The sequence below is a fragment of the Haemorhous mexicanus genome, chromosome 9 (genome assembly GCF_027477595.1).
Source record: "Haemorhous mexicanus isolate bHaeMex1 chromosome 9, bHaeMex1.pri, whole genome shotgun sequence".
NCBI classification, from domain to species: domain Eukaryota; kingdom Metazoa; phylum Chordata; class Aves; order Passeriformes; family Fringillidae; genus Haemorhous; species Haemorhous mexicanus.
In genome coordinates this window covers 6255993-6276875 of record NC_082349.1, presented here as the reverse complement: position 1 = coordinate 6276875, position 20883 = coordinate 6255993, and the positions used below count along the sequence as shown (strand labels likewise).

The following is a 20883-nucleotide window of genomic DNA, read 5'->3' as shown; positions in this document are numbered from 1 at the left end:
CTGCAGAGATAAGAGCAGGGCAGAGCTGCTGCAAAATCATGCATGGGAACTCACAGAGGTGCACCTTGCTCATTTGCATCAGAGATTGCTTTTTAATTATGATTTGTTGAATCCTTTCCCAGATGAACACGCAGAGTCCTCCCCCTGCTGGCAAGTAAAAAAGCCATAGCAATGATTTTTTAGTTATGTCAATCTAAAGCTCTAAATAAAATGAGCATCAGATAGGATCTATTTTTTATTTGCACAATGGATAGAGCTGGGGGAAAAAGGGAATATTTTGCACAATACAAATCCTTTTTTAAGGCTTATATAGATTTACTTTGAGGTTGATATGACTTGAGAGTGGCTGCTGAGTTCAATTCCATAGTTAATTTACTAGACAATTTGCAAGAGAAGCAGAGGACAAAGCCTGTAGAGTAACTATTAGCAGCTGAGCAGGGTAATTGCAATGTGCAATAATTCCATTAATTCCACTGAGTCCTTGTCTTTTAGTATCCAGTTGAGTTTTGGTGCCTAAAATTTCTTAGACAGACTGGTCTGGAAAGTAGAATTCCTAATGCTGCTGAACAGTAAAAATTGATTCAGTAGACAAGTTGTTTATTGTATAAACAATTTTCCCCACCTTATGTCCTCAGATGGCTCCTCAATAAGTGTCTGTAGAAAATTATCTAGTTTGTTATGGGAAGTTTTGGCAAGTGTCTTTTAGACAGGAATTTTTGCTTGAGATGACTAATTTGGTGGCTGAGGGGAGAGCAGTAGGTGTTTATTTTGACTTTACTATGGCTTTCAACACTGTCTCCCAATGCAGCCCCATAGACAAACTGATGAAGTACAACCTAAATAAATGGACAGTGAAATGGATGGAAAACTGGCAGAACAGCTGGCCTGGAGGGGGCTCATCATTCGTGGAGTTCCCTTGGTTGGTACTTTTTAATACCTAACTCTGAGCAAACTGGCAGATATAAAGCTGGGGAGAGGGGCTGATATCCATGTAACAGTGGTTGTGCTGCCACTGAGGACCTCAAGAGGCTGGAGAAATGGGCAGAGAGGGTTGCCAGGAGGTTCAAGAAAGGGAAATTCAAAGTCCCTCAAATGGGGAGGAACAACCTGTGCATCAGTACTGTCTGGAAATCTGTTTTGTTGCACAGGAGAATATGGGAATCCAGGTGGAGAAACCTTCAGCTCTGACAGTCAACATTAATAATCACAGCAACACAAACAAAAACATATCCCCCCCCCCATGCTTAAGAACGTAAAGCTACACCCTCAACCACAAAACACTCTCTGCATGCTTATGTTTAAAAAGGTTTAATTTTTTCACCCTGGTACAAAATTACAGTACAATGTGATGGCAAGGCATTCGCCAAAAACATTCAAAGAATAAAAGGGGAAACCCCGTAAAGCTTCAACATAACCCACCCTCACTTGATGGAACAATCAAAAGGTGAGTGCATAAGGAAAAAGTTAAATTTCTGCCCAAAGGCAAATAAAGATGAATCACACAGTTTTACACAATAATACATTTGCAGAGCTGATAATTCACATGCTATTTGGACATTCATGAAATGTATTCTACTTGGTGTAGTGGCAGAATTCATGGTTTTGGATATCTAGAAAACAACTGGCCCAAGAACATGCCCCAGTGATGGGAATGCCCAGTAAAAACTATGGGATCACATAATACCAGTGAGAAAAGAGAGATTCAACCCTGATTAGTGTCAAAATGATGGCTACTTCTAGTTTTTCCCATCACATTGTCCTCAAATACTGTGTTCCCTACACACCTCCCTTTTAACACCAAATATTAGAGGTTTCTCAAACACACACAGAGATGTGTTTGCACATTACCCAGTTGCAAAGAACCACCACAGTGCAAACTGCCAGGCAGATAAAACACTGTAACTGTTGTGTGTGTGTGTGTGTGTGTGTGTGTGTGTGTGTGTGTGTGTACTCCAAACAGGGTTTTTAACCTAACATTGCTGACAGGGGAATTATGTCCCTTCAGTGCATCTACATTCTTGGTCTGTTTAATCATTTCCTCTCAGTTTTGAAGCGATGAAAAGGAATCATTCAGTGTATTCATTATAGTTCATCTCCCAGGTGCTTTTGTTTGAAAGCATCGCCTGTCAGCTTCTCCTGGGCCTCCTTCATCCCTTGGACAACTGAAAGATTACACAGATACCAACCATTAATCTCAGGGTGAAAACATCAAGGTGAACTGGTAATGAAAGCGGTGATTTAAAACAACACAGTTACAGAATGTAGATCTACTGATTAATCTGTAAGAAAAAAACCAGTCCTGCACCCTTATCCCGACTATGTGTGGCTGGATTATGCAAATTCCATGATTTCCCATGCCAGAACTGGAGACAAAATTAGGTCCTAGAGACTTTTAGTAGGTATTAAGGTGAATCATGATTATGAATATGGTTACTGAGGCATCACAGAATCACTCACACTGTATTTAACCACTCCCAGTTACACTTTAATGTAACATAATTTCTCATCACTGCCAAAGCTTCATCTCACTAAAAATGCACCTCAACTCAGCACATACCTTGATCAGCGTTGGTATAGAAATACTTGTAGCTGGGGTTTCCTCTCTCATTTATGATTTCTGGATGGACTTTTCCACTGGGGTCTATGAAGTTAGAAATCCAACAGGAAATTTAGATGGAAACAGTAAGAACTCAGTGCTGTGAATGGATACAACAGCTGTGGATGCCTTACCCATGAAAAGGATTCTGGGAATATAACCTCCATCAGGACTAAAGGCTTCATCCTTTGGCTCTTCATCATCCTTCCACAGCAAGGCAGGAGAGAGGAAAGATATTAGCAAGACAGCTAACAAAACATGGTGCCTTCTGCAGAAACAAGTTACTGCCTTCAGATTCCTTCTACCCTGAGCAATTTACATCTTGAAGAGATGCTAAATAACTGCAGTATCCTCTACTCTCCAAGGGAAGAAAGTTATTTTTACCTACATAAATATCATTTGTGAAAACAATATTTTTTCTGGTCTGTCAATCTGCATTACCCACCCCACTCTGGGTACAGGAATATTTGATATGTACTGAGAGAATGAACATAAATTCCTTTCTTGTGGAAACTGAATCACACAAAGTACAAACTGTTAAAGAGACAAGGGCAGAGAGCCAAGTTTATAAACACAATTAAAATAACCAGACCGGAAAAAAGTATTTTTAAAACAATGAGCTCTATCAATCAATCCTGAATGCCTATTTAGGAGTGCAGGATTTAGGATGTACACAAAACAGGATGCAACCAGTTGAGTCAGATTCCAAATGCTTCATTACTAGGCAGAGTCTGGGCAGAGAGCAGAAGACAGCCTACCTCAAGGTTGACCATAACAAAATTATGAGCAAGTTCAGAGATCTCCTTGGATTCAGCAAACTTTGGCTTCAAAGCTAAAGAAAAAAAAATGGAAATAAGAGGTATGTAAAAGCAGTGGAAAATATTTCAGATTTTCAGGTCAATATCACAATCTCCACTTCATCCCTCCCTCTGGAGAGGTGGCATTTTTCAATAAGCAGTGAGTAAATGGAATGTATGTATCCAACCCTTCCAGCCAGGCTCAAAACAGGAGGCAACTGAAGTAAATCTTGCCTGGCAGCCGTGGGCTGAAGCCTGCCCAACACACATAGGTGGTTCTATTTGATCCAGTGCAACAGAAACAGAAATCCTGCTGTAAACCACCACTCCCACTCACCTACCCCATCCTTTAAGGCTTAGCCATACACCCAGCTTGTTTGTTTGCTATGACAGTGCCATATTATGCCACTCTCAATGAAATACAAGTATCATTAGTTACATTTTGGATCCAAAATTCACATTTCTTATGGCTACATGATGTCTGTACAAAGGTTCATTAGAAATTTCAGCAAGCTCTAGTATTCAATGCACTTACCTTTGCAAGCTCCACACCACGACTTGTGGATGATAACCATAAGAGGCAAACCACTAACAAAAAGAAGAAAGAAAATTGTCAAAGAAATTCTATTACTTGTACAGTTTAATAGTCAAGGCTTCCTCAAAGGCTAAATGCAATGGGAAATAAGTCAGATATAAAGAGATTATGGGGTGCTCTAAGATTGTCTTGCAAAAAGTTTTCCCAATCTTAAAACATGTGATAAAAGAATTTATTATAGCTGCCAGCCTATAACAGCTTGTGTAGAGGAGGAGACTTTCTCTTTTTAGTTTAGATTTCTCAGATACACAACTGGTCATGCTTTTTTAACCTGGATTACTGGAAATGGTTAATGACAGCAGCTTCTTGAGAGATCTCAGGATAGATTTTCGTGGCTGCTTAAGGCAATCCAGTGGATGACAATCTCTCCCCATTACAGCCCACATCTCAGTCACCTCCTGTGAGTAAGGCCCTCCACTGAGCAACCAGCAAACGCAATAATCCAGCAAACCCTCTGGCTGCCTGCATGGCTTCCTACACATTCGTATGCTGAAACTAATTGTGATAGATGTGTCCAGTACCAGGTCTAAGGAGAGGGGGTTTGTGAGGAACTGCAGCCTAAATTAAGTGCAACGCAAAAGGACCGAAATTATTTTTGCTTTCACACTTCCCAAATAATTCATTTTACATTTACTAGCTACACTACCCAGAGATTGTTTCCATACAATAATGATATGGCTTCCAGAACAGTAAGAACAGCCTAAAATTAGGTGAAGGAGAGGAAGGAATCTGGAGAGAATATCCTCTATGGATACTTTCAGGATATGCCAAGCAAAGCAAACTGTAAGGTTTCTCTGACTCTAAACTCTGCACCATATTAGGGGATTAAAATAAAGTCAAATTTTCATACACATGAATTATTAACACCTTTGCACTCAACAACATTAATTACTAGCAGAACTGATGTATGAGTTTTTCTTTAGGTGTAAATAGGCATGAAAGGAAATCTCTACTTAGCAGTGTTCAGCAATGAACTTTAGAATGAGGAAAGGGTAGAAATGAAGCCATTAACATTTAGAATTGTTCAAACACAAATTTGCCATCTATAATTAACTGATATGTCATCAACTTTATATCTGCTTGCAGTAAGGAGCAAGAATACACATTTCCCTAGTAAAGCTTGTATTGCCTCAGTGCCCTCTCCCTGACTTCTTTTAATTGTTTCTATAGAGAGTCCAAAATTATTTTGCTTATTTCTTGAGGGGAGGTTGATTTAAGACTAGATTTAAGATTGTTCTAATCATCAAGGGTCAGTGATTCATGTTGAAGGAGTTCAATGGTCTGGTGGCCAGTACTGCAACACACTTTTAAAAGAGAAATTTTAAAAGCACATTTTAAATGCAAGTGCTCACTTCCTTGAAATACCAACTCTTAGTCAGTGAGAACTCACAGAGGTTTGAGATAATTGATGTGTTTTCTCAGCTTAGTTCTCTTTACTTTGACTGGTAAAATAAACCTTTTTATATAAAAACATTTTTGTAGCCATTTCTCAGTTCTGCAGTGCATAAAGCCCCTTAGCAACTGGTGTGCCAGACAGACAGACATTGTAACTGAAGTAACCCTTCCTGCTCCACTTCACCATTTCATCCCAGTGAGCACTACACGTAAAATTAAAACCAAAAGCCACCATTTATTAGAATGAAGAATGAAGCATCCATCAAAAAGTGAGAAGTTTATATAAGCTGTACCCAAAATTGTTGGAAACTTAGCTACCCATCACAGCCAGTACAGACTTTTGAGTTTCACACAGAACAGAAATAAATATTTCTGTCATTTTAGCTCATTTTTCCTATGACAGCACTCATTCTTAAGCAATTTGTGTTTTTAAGGGTGTAAAATGATGGTTTTAAGGCTGTATAATGACCTTGAAGAAAAAAGACATGACCAAGTTTTTTCAGTTAAATAGTCCTGCAGGTAAATTAAGACTTTACTCCATTTAAGGCACACATTTTATTATTAGACCCGAAACAGAGAAGTTTGAGTCTGTTAAGCCAGCACCCTTTTGCAGTGCAGAGTTGAAAATCTCTCTTGGGTCAGTCAGATTTTTTTGAAACAGTCACATCCTAAAAATACAGCCTGTTCCAGTTCTGGACCTGAAGTCTCTTCTGCAGTTTGACATCATCTGGTGGCAGCTCTAGAACAACAATCTTATTCCAGGCACACATATGCCAATGTGGAGGGAAAAAGTCTTCCCTACAGTCATCACCTTTTACACTTTCACATCACACTATTTGATTACTGGGGTTTGCATCTCCACAGAAGACTTCACTTGCTTGGGGACGCGCCAGCAGCTCTCCTTTTTGCAAGATGCCAGTGGGGAGAAGGCAGGGCTGAGGAACTGCTTCCCTGGAGATCCCCCAGCAATGCAGCTGGCTCGGCTGCTGCAGGGACACGGCGTCCACCTTCTCAGAGCTGCTGCTGCCCAGTGATCCGATCCCCGACAGGTGGGAGCCGGGCTCTGCAGGGTCTGTGCCTCAAGACACATTGCTGCGAGTACTTCGGGGCCGGACCACCGCCCCTGCTGGGAGGCACAGGTGACACTTCACTGGATGCTGCGGCTCAGGTATTGCAGGAACATGCTGGCCAGCTGGGGCAAGTTTTCATCGCTGGGCTGCATCTTGGTGTAGCTGATGAACTGCCTCCGCAGCCGGCTCAGCTCGGCCACGCTGACGGGCCGGCTCAGCACCAGCCCCTCGGCCACGCCGGGGACGCGGATGGTCTCCCCGGGCTGTGCCCCGCTCCTCTGCGCGGCCAGCACGGCGGCCAGCACGTCCTGGGTGACGCGGTCCAGCTGGTGCAGGAAGCCGCAGGACTGCAGCGGCTGCGTGCGGGTGGCGCGGTGCGGCGGCGGCGCGGCGCTCTCGAACAGCGCGGCGCGGATGGCGCCCAGCGGCAGCGGCTCCTCCCCGCGCACCGTGAACAGCGGCCGGTCCCAGCGGCAGCTCGGGTCGGGCTCCTCGAAGGGCGGCTCGTCGGGGCCGCCCGCGCCGCCGGCGCAGTGCAGGAGGCAGCGCGGCGTGCCCGCCTGCCGCGCCGCGCAGTACAGCTCGTAGCGGATGCTCCGCAGCTCGTTGCCCGCGTCCACGATCACCACGTCCCGCCGGCTCAGCCGCCGCTCCACCTCGGCCCGCAGCGCCGCCCGGCCGCCCTCCGCCTGGGTCACGACGTGCGCCGCCCGCTCCGGGCCGCCCAGCGCCTCCCGCAGCTCGGCCGCCCGCCGGCTCTTGCCGCTGCCGGGCCGCCCGCACAGCACCACCAGCGGCATCGCCGGGCCAGCGCCACCCGACCCGGACGTGGAGCGACTGCTTCCGTCGGGCACGCACACCCACAGCTCGCCCGGCCCCGCGGAGCGCCCGGGACAGGTCGGAGAGAATCGCCGCGCTCCGGCACGCCTCTGGCACCGCGACAGCGCTCTGCGAGGCGTCCCGCTTAAAACCCCATCGCAGCAGTTGTTGAAACGAAGGGACCGCGCCCTCGCCCTCAGGGAACATAAAACCGAGAAGTCCCAGCATCCCATGACATTGTGGAGTTTACAGAATTGAAATCAAAGGTTTGAAACTTCCTAGACCACCGGCTCTGGTGCATCTCACGTGATGCATTCCAGATAATTTTATGTAATTTTACATCTCCTAATTTATGGTCAGACTTAGAAAAAAATAAGTACTTTTAGGTTTATATTTTCTTTGCTACTAGTAGTTTCTCCCAGTCCTTCAATTCAATAACACTCAAATGCTGCCGCACTCAAATCAGCAAGCAGATATGTGCATCGGCAATGAAAGGAGAGTGTGGTTCACACCCATTCCATCCCTTGCTGCAGGATCTTTTTGAGCAGGAGCACTAATCCTGCCTAAACCTGAGAGCTCAGACCTTGCCATCCCTCCCACCCTCTTCTGTCTCATTTTAAAGCTTCCTCTGCTGCTGCTACAATTATAACCGTAAAAACTGAAATAATCTACTTTTTTTTTTTTTCAAAAATGCTAAAGTATCAAGTTACAAAAACTTGTAAGACTTCTGAAGTGTACCATCTGGGTTAATTCAATGTCTGCACTGGAGTGTAGAACTTGCCAGATGGATCCGTTTGAGAGCAGAGCTAAATTAAACAGCAAACTGGAAGGCATGAGTAATTTCTGCTCATGTCAGCATTGTCAGATCTAGGTTATAAAGTTAAAATGCAAGTAGAATTTATAAGCATGCCATTCTCCTTCTTGGATTTTAACAAAAAGCAGAAGAAACTCTGAGAAGAGAAAGTCAAGATGTCATTTTGCATAGAGACATTGTTCTTTGTAGAATTTAAGCTTAGCCCAAACCAGGTTCTGTCAGTTCACTATAATTTGAAACTTCCAGATTTTTGCTGCAGATGGAAACAAAATACCTCATGCTGAGGCCTCATCTATACAGGCACAAGGACTTTTAGGGGAGCTCTTAGCACTGCTGAGTTTAAGGGCATTGAGCACCACTTACACTTGTATTTGTGTGTTTGAGAACCATATATTTCTTTACTGTGATAAATAAATATTTTCTTATTTCAAGGACATGCTAGGGCTTCAATCATTGAATTAGACTGCAGTGATTAAACCTAGGTGGTGCCTTAGCAAAGTTAACAAAACTCTGTATTTTCTCTTCAATAAACTGTAGGAAAAAACTCTGTATTTTCTCTTCAATAACCTGAAGAGTCTCCTAAACCATCCTCATTTTTGTTAATAGAAACTCTTTTCTGTGGTTAAATTTAGGGCTGAAGTAGAATCGTTGTGAATGCTTGTGAAGACAAATGTCTGTATTTAAAACTAGCAAACATACCTTGCTGCTGCCTCTTTCTTCCCATCTTCCAGCGTTCTCCAATGAATATGATCTCCAAAACCTGCCAGAGAGAAGGGTTTATAAATGCTGCATAATTTAACATGTCAGCTAACAGAGGAAAACAGCCCAACCCTCGAGAGTATTTTCAACTTATTTTATATTCTTTTTTAAAAGACAACTATAGCCCCACTTCTGGAAAGACTTCTGGAAATACTTAGAGCCCACACCGTCGTACGAGGAATCCCACTGAAATTAATTAACAAAAACATGCCATGCTCATGAATATTTCTGTATATGTATGTAAGTGACACTAAAATCCCCCAGATATTAAAATTGAAGTGCCTTCTGATTATTCTCTGTTCTTTTTCAGTTTGTGAACATTTATTATCTGATGAATGACAAATTAAACATGTCAGCATTTGGCTTCCTAAATCCCACTGAAGGTGAACTAAACTGAAACTTAAAAATTTTGAGGCCAACATATGATCATTAATTGCTCTAAAGCTATTATGCTAAGTATTCCTGCTGATGAAAATATCATGGAAGAGCAAGAAAGAACACCATTATACAGATTTCTGAGTGTTACAGTGACAGAACAATGCAGGAAATAATTTATCTGGCATCCAGATAACAAGTCTTGTTATGTCAATTGACTTAAGAGTGAGTCAGTGTACATTTAACAGTTGCAAAGCCAGGGTTGGGTTTTTTTAGTAGCCAACACAGCACATGGCCAAAAGCCACCTGGAGAGCTTAGATGAAGGAGATCCAGGAGCTGTAAAAAGAGGAACTCTTCTTGGAACACCTCCTCAAAGGTCTTGGTTCCAGTAATTAACAATTACTGTGCTGGATGGCCAAACATGAGCCTTGGTTTGCCCCATCCCATCCCTAAGGGTTTGGATTAGTCAGGAATCCACTGTGCCTGAGGTGCTGAGGGGAGGAGATTTTGGGAGCTACACAGAGATCAGGAGCCACAGACTGCCCAGTGAAGACACAGGGGAAAGTGGACATTGTCTCCAGTAGACAACTATGGCAAAGAAGCTGGAGAAAGCCTAAAACAAGGCAAGTCTTTGGGACACCTCCATTCAGCATCCGGGAGGCGAGGACAGTGGCAGGGTGTTTGTGTTACCTGATCTCTGCTGATATGAGCAAATATGAACATAAGTGATGCAACACATCAAACAGATGAGCTCACAGCAGGGTGGGGATGCCTCGTGCCTGTCCCCTCACAGCCACCCAGCAAGTGCTGAGGCAGCCCGCGACACAGGACTAGGTTTGTATGAGCTCAACACCCCAGAGCAAAACCCAGCTGGATTAGCACAAGTCACGTTTACCCAGAATATTGACACCTCAGCTATTTCAGTCTAAGGCCAAAATGTTAAAACAGGGGAAACCTTCTATTGTTCTAGCTGGGAAACACTTTTCAAAAGCTTTTCTATATTTAAGACAAACCACACTTTGTGGTGAGCTTCAGTGTGTTTTTAAAAGCATTGCCCAGCACATTACAGAGTATATCTTTTGAATGAAAGTCATCTGGGGAATTAAAGGGTGAATGGCTGGCTGGGGTCCACACCACAGCTTTGCTGTCATTGATCAAATTGGTTACAACCAGCCTTGAGGAGGAGATTTACCTCTACGGCAAAGCCACCGCCTGGGGTGAAGCCCAGCCCCGGGTGAACTGGGCTATTAGACACGGTAATTAGACAAGGAGCCTGGGCAAGCCAGGAGCGAGGTGAGGAGCGGTCACGAAGGGCAGGGGAAGCCGAGGGCGGAGGGAAGGGCCATTCATCGCCTGCCAGGAGCCCGGCGGAGGCAGGCAGGCACGGGGCACTGGGCTCGGGGGGCTCCGCGGAGCCCTCAGGAGCGCTCCAGCCAGAACCCAACCGCAGCGGCGGAGACCCCGCAAAGCCCCCCCGCACCTCCAGAGCCCCAAGCTGCGCCCTCTGCCCCCGCCCGGCGGCTTCCGCGGGCTGAGGGGACCGGACCCGCCCCGAGTGGGGACAGAAGTTGGGGAAAGACCGAAGAAAGCGTTTGTCTGACCCTTTCCGAGCCCTCCCGCGGCGGAGGCGGCGCAGGCCGCCAGCACCAGGCACAGGCAGAGGACGGAGGCTGCCGCGGGCTGAGCCTTCATGGTGTCGGCGCGGGCAGCGGCGGCACCCGGGTATGGCCCCGAACCTCCGGACAGGACAGGACCCGCTTAGCTACACTTTTTTTTTTTTTTTTGGTCTTTTTTTTTTTTTTTTTTTTCTTCTTCCCGTTTTTTAAAGCCCAGGAAGTGATGTGTGGCGGATGTGGGCGGTGCGCCGCCCTGATGGCCCGGCCCGGGGGTGTCGGGGGAGGCAGCCGACGGGAACGGTGTGGGGGGCTCGGGATGAGCTCAGCTCCTTACAGGGAGCCGGGACCCCCGGGGTATGAGGCATCGCACCGGGGCCCCAGAGCCCTGGTTACTCCCCCTGGGCAAAGCCCAGCGTTATCCCGACCGGAGCAGGCAGCGGTGGGACGGGGGTGGTTCGGGGTTTATTCTCTCCTTCCGAAATAAACCTTTTTGTCGCGCTGCTCTCTCCGGAGTTTGCAGCTGGCGGGAAGGCAAAACCGACCGCAAGCGCAGCGTGTGAGGAAGGGTTCGCTAAGGGGGACAGAGTGACTGGTGACACGTTTGGAAGCGCCGCGTCCCAGTTTGGGTCACAGGGCACTGCTCCCTGCCCCGAAGCACGGGCGACTGCTGCTCCCTGGAGACTACAACTCCCTGGAGCCCTTGCGCGCCATAGACCCCCCCGCCTCTATGTAAATGAGGTGGGCGGTCCCGCCCATCTGCGGGCGGGCTGGCGCCGTCACGTGGCGCGGCGCTTCCTTTCTCTGTGCGCCTCTCTTTCCTTCCTCGGCCGCCATCTTGTTCTCGCCGCGTGTTGGCAGCGGGGGCTCCGCCGCGCTCAGGTGAGGGGGCCCGCTCTTGCCGTGTCCCGCTGTCTCCGTGTCCTACTACCGCCGCGTCCCGGTATTGCCGCGTCCCCGCCGGCCTGAGGCGGACGGGGCGCCGCGGCAGCTCGGTCCTATCCCCTTGGGCAGTGCTGGGCCGTTCCCCGAGGAGAGGCCGAGCGAGCGACCTCCTTGTGCGGGGGCTGCCCTGGCTCGCGGGGCCGCGGCTCTCCCGTGGGACCGCGGTTGCACGGGCTCCTGAGGGATGAGCCGGGTTCCCCTCCCGCTCCCCGTGCTCTGGGGCTGCCCAGCGAGCCACCCTGAGCCGCTTCTCCCGCCGCCCGCGGTGTCCCTCCGTGCGCCGATCCGTGCCCAGCTCCCGCTCTTCCCCCCGTCGTTCCCGGCACAAAGCACATGCGGAGATTTCCGGGCATCGCTGGTGGCTCGCTGGGGCAGAGCAGCGAAACGCATTTTGCTGGGAGGCTTGAGGCTTTTTTTCACCCATTATGGATTTTCAGGGCTTTTAGCCTATAAAGTTCCCTGACCCATGGGAGAAGCACTGGACAAACTTCCCCGTGACTGTATTGGATGAAAAGCTACCAGAAATTCATGTTGTAAATATGTCCATACACGAACTTCACAGAGTTTGGATCTCGCTCATTAGTATTATAGATTCATTATATGAAAAGTATCCCAGGTAGTTCAGTGATGACTGTGTCCCTGGAACCTCGTAAAGTTAAGGTGTTTTCCCAGACCCACTTGTCGTGTATGTGCTGGTTTGGGTCTGGTTGGAGCCAGTAATTCACTTAAATACTTCTAGCAGTAAACTGGCATCCTGGAAATTAGTACCTCGGCCTGATACAGAATGAAATGTCCTGTGGAGTCTGTGCCTCATCGTGGCACGCACACTTTAGCTAAGTGTGGGTCTTTCCTACTGCAGGACCACTGTGGATTGCTTGGGTGTTGTGGCTTTAAAGCTCTGGTTTTGTGTGTTTGTTTGACACAGTGTTTTGGGTGATGTTCTAGAAATTTGAAAAACCTGCTGCAGCTGTAAAAGTACTCTTAAAATGGACTGACTTTTTTTGTTACTGTTTTGATGTTAAGTTGAACTTGTTTTTGCTCTTTAGACATAGCACTATGAACCAAGAAAAACTGGCCAAGCTTCAAGCGCAGGTCCGAATAGGAGGAAAGGTAAGAAAACCACCAGAGATGCTTTTGAAAGCACAGGCTGAAGTTCATAGAAAGAGAAGAAAAAAAATATGCTTAGGCTTGACTAATACAGGTTTTGTGTGATCTGGCCTATAGTGCAGCTACCTGAAATGCAAGTTTCTTTCAGTTCACAGTGGCTGGATGAGCAGTTTCCAGTGTGCAAGCATTGTTTTAATTCAATGACTTGTTGTGACCTGTGAAAGCTCCAGCTAATCTCACCTGTTGGGTGTTACAGTTCTGCCTTTATGGTCTTCCTGTTGGGGATTTTCTTCTTTGTGCCTGCTTCAGGCACTGGCTGTGCACTGAGCTGTTTCTTTTCTCTGAGCTAGTGGGTAGTTACTATGACCAGTTAAAAGGCATGTAGTTTGTTCAGTGTAGGTGCTCATCTCCTGTCATAGGGATGATTGTACAAAAGTTTGCAGACCAGGAATTCCAAAACTGCTGTCTGTGGAACACTCTGAAAGCGTTAATGACTTGGTTGCCAAAGTGGGGCTATTTGTGCTTTGTTTTGGAAAAAGTATCTTGGGGAAACTTTGTTATGTATTGCTTAATATTAAGTAGTATTTTTGTAGTCTGGTTTAGTGAAAGGGAAAATATGCTGCTGTATGGTGTTTCTTAAAAAACTTAAATTTGGGAATGATGGCCAAAGCTGTAGGTAAAGAGAGATAAGTTAAGAAGTGTTTTTGTCTACAGAAATGTCTCATAAGCTTGAAAGATGTTGCTCAGACTGTGCCCTGACTTGCAATTACTGTTGTGAGATTTTGAGCAAAGCTGACTGTTGTCTCCTGATTCTTCCCAGGGAACAGCTCGCAGAAAGAAGAAGGTGGTGCACAGAACAGCTACAGCTGATGACAAAAAACTTCAGAGTTCCCTCAAAAAACTTGCTGTAAATAACATTGCTGGCATTGAAGAGGTATAGTGAAAAAATAAGTGTTTCCTATTTGAAATTAAATTCACTCTATTGTTTTGGTGGTGGTGTGGTGGAGTTTGCTTTTGGTTTTGACAACAGTTTTATCTTCCAAGCAAAACCTTAGAGATCTGGTTATTGAGAGGTAACATTGCTTGATGTATTATTGCCTCATTGGCATAAATGTGTATGTGCCTGGAGAAGGAAAGGTGAAGGTTCTGCTGCCCAGGCAGTGTGTGGCGGAGGTAGTAAGCTCTGTGCTGTGTGTGTGTGTCTTGCATTCATTGCAGAACAAAACTTCTCTTCATTCTTGACTTTAATGAACTTGCTCTAAAGAGAAGAGCAGTAAATGTACATGGACTGTGCAGGCACATCTAGAGCAAGTGTGGTTCAGAGTATGAAGGAAGGTTTAGAAACACCCTAAGTTTGTATTATCAAAATTAGGACCTTTTACTGCACAAAAAATGCTGGAATTGTTTGCAGTAGTTACAGGAAATGTTTTTTAAAGCACTGCAGAGACTCTACAGAAGCAGCTTCTGTGTTAATGTAAGTGGGAATGTGAAGGTTTCAGATGTTCCTTGAATACCTCTAATTTACATGTATTAATAAAACATGTTTTCCATAACAGTGTAGGGAGTGACCCTTATGCATGAGAAGAGGAGGAGGTTTCTCCATGGTGAGCTCAGTGTGGCTGTAGTACTTGTACTACTTGGTTAAAGAAGTGCAGTATTTATTCTGTGATGAATTAATTGAAGCAGGATTGCAAGGTGCATGCAGAAGTCAGTAAGTGCATTCCTCCCTTCCAAGGGCAAATGCAGATTTGATGTGGTTTGCCTGTAAGTTTTCAGACCTCTGTTACAGAAACAGTTCAGTTTGTCTGTTTTCTTAAGCTTAATACAAATATGCAGAGCTGTATGAACTAAAGAAAGACACAGTTCTTCTTAGTGTATGTTCAGGGGTTTTTTTGTGCACAAAGCACAGGATCTTTATTCAGACACAATTATTAAGGAATTTAAATATCTCAGTGTAGGAAGATGATGCAAAATGTTTCCACCTTGATAGCAAGAGACATAATTTTGGAATGTTTTATTCAAGTGAACGCAGGTTGACCTTTGTAAGCTTCGTGCAGCTAGAAGAGTAATGTTGAATCAAGCATGAGTAACACATTTGTGTCATTTTGAGAGAGGCTCTTGAGTAACAGGATAATTGTGCTTGAAGCCTTTACCATTTCCCCATGGGCAAAGGACAGGATATTGCTTAGTTTTGCAGGAAAGCAACCCACCTGGATTTCCTGTTCAAAACACATTTGGGACTCTGCTGCTGTGTGAGGATTGAGAACTTAGATGTTTCTGTATTTTAGGTCTCATCTTTAGTTCTGAATCCCTCTTTATTCCCTGTAACTTAAAAACATTGCTTAATAATTTTTTCATGTAGGTTTAATACCACTGTTGTGTTGGATGGGTAGAACTCTCTTCCATAATAGTTTATCCATGCCTAGAAGAAAAGTGGCCTTTCTAAAGCAGGCCACTACACTGGCTGTAAGACAGAATTCTTGGTGATTCAGAAGGCCAGGGAAGGAGAGCAGGATCACTTTGTGGTGTCCTTAGTGTTCAGAGCCCTTGTGGAATGATTGGGAAGGTACTGGCAGTCTGTTCCAGTGCAGTTGGTACCTAATCCCCCAGTGCTGCTTGTGCATCCCTGCCCTGAGCCTGTGTGAGTCCTGTGCCTTTGCCAGCTGGGAAGAAGCAGGAACATTTTCCTGGTAGGTGACACAGGCACCTGTGAAAGGCAATGGCTTAGCCTGATGTGGCAAGGTTGGAGCTTTGAGTTTAGATGGTGTTAATTCCAGGTGCTTTTATCATGGTTGTATTATCCTTTTGAAGGAGTGCTAGATCTGTAATTTTGATATTTCAAATCTAGATTTTAGTTATTATGCTTGTGTAACAAGATGCTGCAACACTTAGGTAAATGTTATTAATATATTTAAACAGGTGAACATGATAAAAGATGATGGAACAGTTATTCACTTCAACAACCCCAAGGTTCAAGCTTCCCTCTCTGCCAACACTTTTGCAATTACTGGTCATGCAGAGGCTAAACCGATCACAGAAATGCTTCCAGGCATCTTAAGCCAGCTTGGTGCTGACAGCTTAACAAGTCTCAGGAAGTTAGCTGAACAATTCCCAAGACAAGGTAGGTCTTTTTGGAATCTTTCATAGCTGACTTAAAGGACATATGAGCTACCAAAAGTTTTAACCCAAATTTAACAACAGCATGTGACTTAAAAAGTCAGAAGTGTGTGTGTGCTTTTATTTATTTGCCACTGTTGTGGAAGTAGAGGGTGGGGGAACAACTTTCTTTTTATCTTTGTTGTTTCAAGATTACATAGGCAGGCCGTGATTTAAAAGAAATAGATAAGCCTGGCATGCTATGATAGCAGGTGTACAGCTGTGTATGGCAGAATGCTTAGGGGAAAGCAAGTTTTTACTTGGGAAAACTCAACCAGTTCTTTTTGTCAGGGAATCTATTCTGTTTTCTTTGTTCATACAAAGCATATTTCTATTGCAGTTGTAGAAGAAGCAATATGTTCTTCTGCTCTACAATACACTTTGGAATCCAACCAAGACTTAAAAAAAAGTTAAAAATCAAAGTTTTAATGGAAAACTAAAAAAAAAAACCCAAATCACCGTTATGCATATGATTCTGTATTTTCTGATAGTTTTAAAATCTTGGGAGCATAGGTGGAAGGGTGTATGTGGTACAACTGTTACTGCAATTTTCAAGTTAAAAAATGAAGATTAGGTCCAGTTCCAGTTAGACTGTTATGGCCATTAAGATGACAGTAGTTGGATGTGTTGCAGTTGTCTGTGTTTGGAATGGAATATACATCATCTGTTCTAATGCTTTCAACACACAGTTATTCCTTTTAAATCAGTTTTAATTTCTCCAACATTCATGTTCAGAGTTTAAGTAAAAGAAGAGGGTTTTTCTTTAGTAGTGTGTAAAATATCTTCTAAAATTTAGAGAGATGGATCATCATAGGCATATTTGAATAATATGATGTGTTGGTCACTGGTTGGTGCCATATTATTGTTGCATTGAACAACAAGACTTCACTTAGAAAATTGAGTCATGCTGTGGGTTTTCTGTATCATTTGATCTTTTCAAACTCTTTATGAATACCCCATAGCATCTGAAGATGGCTCTGCTAATGCTTTGCTATCAGAATGTCCCCAAGGAAACTTTTTGGTCATGCTGGTAACTCTCAGTACCTGATCATTTGTGTGGTTGTCTCTACTAGGGATTGGGGAAGTGCTTGCTTTTTTCACATGTATGGTTTTGTTGTGTGTCCCTGATGCTGTATTATGAGAGCTCAGCACCGAATTTCTTTTTATAGTGTTGGATAGTAAAGCACCAAAATCTGAAGATATTGATGAAGAAGATGATGATGTCCCAGGTAGGCACATACACACTTTTATGTCCACTTAAGATATAAATATTTTAATTCATTCATTTAAATGTGTAGCTTTTGATGTGATCATACTCCTTCCTCACTTGTTGAAGGAGGTTTCTTATATAGGACAGCATTAAAATATTACTTGGAAATCCAGCTTTTGGAAAAGAGATTACCTTGTGCAACTACCTTAATTACTGAGTGAAACTAGGTTAAAATAGTTTCAGTGAGGTTGAACAGGTATCTAAATATCCAGACAGGGGTTTAGGACTGCAAAATGACATAATTGGTATAGTTACCAGGTTGTTTTTGTATCAGGGTCTGGAGTGGGAATTTTTATTTCTGTAGCAGAAGAAAAAAAAATATGCTAATGTGTCTGGAAGTTAATATGATAAGTTCTTTATTTGTCAGTGAATTTTATCAATAACCACATTCCACTGTATCCTTTGAGATGGTGTGTTAGCTAAAACAGCATATGTGGGGACCAGAGATTCAATTCCTCCTGCCTTGGCACTGGTTTATTTCTTTGTGACCTTGCATAAAATTCAATTCTCAAGAATGGCAGGCATTCTATAAAGAATGCTGATGCTCAAAACTCAACTGCAGCTAGTAGAGCACCTTTGAAAATCAGCTCTTAATCACTTAATGTTAGAATTTTCACTGTTGGAGTGTTTCTGCATTTCTAGTTCTTTGTCTGTGTTTAAACAAACAATATTTTCTAAAGCCCTTTGAAGTCTGCCCATAAAGAAATGGTTTCCCTAAGTGTGATTAAGTATTACTTAACCTTTCCTGTAATTATATGCATTTTCATTAAACTTAGAAAGGTAATCTTATTGGGCATTACTGTATTAAATATCTTCATCTTTTTCAGATCTCGTAGAAAATTTTGATGAAGCATCAAAGAATGAAGCTAACTAAAACATTAATAGTTCTGGAAGCTGGCATGGACTAGATTTAAGAAATCAGCTATGTGGTTCCAAAGTTTTAAAGAAACAGAGAACATCATCTGTTAATAGTTCAGTAATATAAATATTTTGTATTTTTATGATGCTGTTTGTTCAGCATTTTCTGTCAGTTGATTTTGCATTTTGCACTTACTCCCAGGATCTACTCTTTTGGTCAAAAAGAAATGTCTGTGCAGTTTGAGGGGTGTGTGTATGTGTGTGGGTGTACGTATAGTGGAGAACAAATTGGAGGACACATATTTAACCATTTACCCTTTTCCTTTGGAAGTAGAAATAAAATGAATCTTCAGCATCATTACTTTGATTATCACCAAATAGTGCACAGAGGGAGTTAAGATTAACATTTTGTCCACATTTTGTGACCTGAAGGCATTACACCATTAAAACTTGGGGTTAATTTGCTGTAACTATTGTACTTGCAGGTGTGTTTCTCAATGTACACATATTTGTTATCAACCTTGTGTTGATCCCAGGATGTAGGAGAGATGAGCTGTTTTAGCGGCTTGTTTGGTACAGTAACTTTTTAAAAACTTGGTCTCATCAAAGTGTGCTTTTTTAAACCTTTTTCAATTTTTTTTTTTGTCATCTCTAAAGTTTTGATACAAGCTGATATTTGACTCCTTCCATGTAGACTTAGCAGTATGTTCTCCTGTTGGTAACTCAAGTATTTCCCAGTCAAAAGAAAAATACCTTGGTTCTCTACTGTCAGGTCACTTCCGAAGCTTGGAGGTCTGGTTGGTAACAGTCCAGTGCACCAGTTTTGCACAGTAACAGGTTTTTGCTTGAATAACTTCAAGCTGTTCTCTTGGCATGACTGCATTTACTAGCAGCTGATGATCCACTCATTCTTAGGGCACTAGGAACTAAATGCACTGTGTGAACAATGATTAGGGTGGGAGGAAAGAGTTGTTGACACTTTGCCTTGCTTCCTGCTGGGCAGTCTGTGCAGTGACTAGCTCTAAAGGGATTTTTTCTTTTTTCTTTTTCTTTTTTTTTTTTTGCCTGTAACTTACCTTGGCCTATAACCTACCTCTAGGTTTGGTGTCATCTATGTAGTAGCTTCTTACAAAACACAAATGCTCCTCAGGCATAAGGAGGACATTGGGAGGTACTGTTGGTACAGTGCAGTATTTATGACCTTTCTTTAAAATGCTTAATGTGAAGCCGTTTTCTCAGAGGCTCTTTCAAGGTTCTTGATGTAATGTGCATTACAGTATAGTTAGACATCATTGTAACCTCTGTCAAGGGCAGCTGTGGCTTACAAAAGCCACTTTGTTTTTTTTTCCTCTACATCTGTCACTTAACTATGGCTTAATTGGAACATATCAGCTTTTGGTGTAGGCTCATATGCTAGAGAACTGTAATAGTACAAGCAAACAGTCCATGAGTTCTGGAGACTTCATGAACCCAGGGAAGTAGAGCTGTAGTGGTTTGGCAGCTGAACTCCTCGGTTCATTTTCTAGGCTTCGTTCAGTTTTTCCTGTTATATTTTATATACTACGTGGATCTTACTACAAAATAAAATAACAGTACAAAAGAGGAAATGCTCCCTCCTGTGTGTTGTCTGCTCCTCCCACCAGCACTGGCTGAGGAAAGCAGGTGGATGCAGCAGCTGTTTGAGACAGCACTGCATTCTTGGTGACAGTGACCAAGACATGGGGCTAGGGAGGGTCCTGTTAAAGCTCTAGGATTTCACACTCCCTATACTCCTATTTTCTCTGTGCTGTTGAAAGAAACTTTTGTTTGTTGTATGGCTGATCAGCTGCAGGTGATTTGTTGTGTTTATAAGGAGGAGATGTCTCCACAAATGTGTGCTCAGGCACATGGAATTACCTTCTGTTTCTGTGAGCCCAGGGAGTACAGGAAGGACACTGGTATTCGCAGTGTTCCTCCGTTTGCTTAAGAGGCACAAGTGAAGAACCCTTTTAAGTAGCAACTGTACAGAATTGGTATATGAGACATCCCCTTCCTAAATATTAATCAGACACTGAAAATTCCTGCTTGTTCATTCTGATGAAGGAGGTATGTCAAAAGTAATTTTGTGAGAGACTAAAAGTAAGCCTTGGAAACAATGATTCCCTCAGTTTATATAGCTGAACTTTCTGATTCCTAAAAATACTGATTTAGTTTTTGCTCTTGAATTTACATGTTAAACCCTCACATTTTTCCTGTGTTGACACCCAGTAAACCAACTAACTATGCTAGCTTATGTAGTTATATTATCTTCAGTTTTTTTCACTGTCTCTGGAAACAGTCAACCACTTATGATTTGCTGCTGGAAATACTAGAGCTTATCAATCATTAAACTGATTTTAATTAAAAGTAGCCTATAAAGGCTGTTGTGGGAAAAGCTCTTTTTCTTTTGTATTTATTCATGGTATAAGACAAACAGTGCTTGTACATGCTGATGGAAATGCAAGGTTACTAAAAATAGCTTTGGGGAGCGTTGGTAAATAAAAACTCCCCTCATAAAGGTGAACACGAAGTTCTTCTTTGCTTGGCTCGAAGCATGGTAACCACCATACTTCTGAAGCCCTTGTGCTTACTTGCTCTGTACTTAACTCTGCTGATGTATTAAAAATACTGGTAATGCTACTGACATGCTAAATAACTTAGCAGTGATTGGAAAGTAGGGAGATGGAGCAGAAAG

The 20883-nt window shown here is 43.5% G+C and overlaps 3 protein-coding genes across 4 annotated transcripts; 1 reads left to right on the top strand and 2 right to left on the bottom strand.

The window, feature by feature from the left end:
• Positions 1-1292: 1292 nt before the first annotated feature.
• On the bottom strand, positions 1293-10955 carry TXNDC12 (thioredoxin domain containing 12). Its single transcript, XM_059853828.1, has 7 exons — positions 10823-10955; positions 8786-8846; positions 3929-3981; positions 3355-3428; positions 2731-2800; positions 2558-2641; positions 1293-2162 (listed from the first exon to the last, which is right to left on the bottom strand). The coding sequence occupies exons 1-7, from the start codon at positions 10911-10913 to the stop codon at positions 2083-2085; spliced, it is 513 nt and encodes a 170-aa protein (XP_059709811.1). The 5' UTR covers positions 10914-10955; the 3' UTR covers positions 1293-2082.
• On the bottom strand, positions 5599-8777 carry KTI12 (KTI12 chromatin associated homolog). Its single transcript, XM_059853825.1, has one exon. The coding sequence runs from the start codon at positions 7503-7505 to the stop codon at positions 6531-6533; it is 975 nt and encodes a 324-aa protein (XP_059709808.1). The 5' UTR covers positions 7506-8777; the 3' UTR covers positions 5599-6530.
• On the top strand, positions 10802-20583 carry BTF3L4 (basic transcription factor 3 like 4). 2 transcript variants are annotated; one of them, XM_059853827.1, is made up of 6 exons: positions 10802-10943; positions 12826-12889; positions 13707-13820; positions 15806-16007; positions 17212-17271; positions 18140-20583. In XM_059853827.1, exons 1-6 carry the CDS (start codon positions 10912-10914, stop codon positions 18184-18186), a joined length of 519 nt encoding a protein of 172 aa, XP_059709810.1. In that variant the 5' UTR covers positions 10802-10911; the 3' UTR covers positions 18187-20583. The 2 variants fall into 2 exon arrangements, with proteins under 2 accessions (XP_059709810.1, XP_059709809.1); XM_059853826.1 differs by lacking the exon at positions 10802-10943 and adding an exon at positions 11559-11716.
• The last annotated feature ends 300 nt before the right edge of the window (positions 20584-20883 follow it).

Bases quoted from the DNA above. Each gene is read 5' to 3' on its own strand.
- KTI12 (XM_059853825.1), bottom strand. From the start codon at position 7,505: ATGGGATGCTGGGACTTCTCGGTTTTATGTTCCCTGAGGGCGAGGGCG.
- TXNDC12 (XM_059853828.1), bottom strand. From the start codon at position 10,913: ATGAAGGCTCAGCCCGCGGCAGCCTCCGTCCTCTGCCTGTGCCTGGTG. The intron at 3,982-8,785 runs GTATGTTTGCTA...TCTTTTTGTTAG, and splicing joins AAGAAAGAGGCAGCAGCAAG to TGGTTTGCCTCTTATGGTTA. The intron at 2,642-2,730 runs GTAAGGCATCCA...CTAACTTCATAG, and splicing joins TCCCAGAATCCTTTTCATGG to ACCCCAGTGGAAAAGTCCAT.
- BTF3L4 (XM_059853826.1), top strand. From the start codon at position 11,571: ATGAGGTGGGCGGTCCCGCCCATCTGCGGGCGGGCTGGCGCCGTCACG. The intron at 13,821-15,805 runs GTATAGTGAAAA...ATATTTAAACAG, and splicing joins ACATTGCTGGCATTGAAGAG to GTGAACATGATAAAAGATGA. The intron at 17,272-18,139 runs GTAGGCACATAC...CATCTTTTTCAG, and splicing joins AGAAGATGATGATGTCCCAG to ATCTCGTAGAAAATTTTGAT.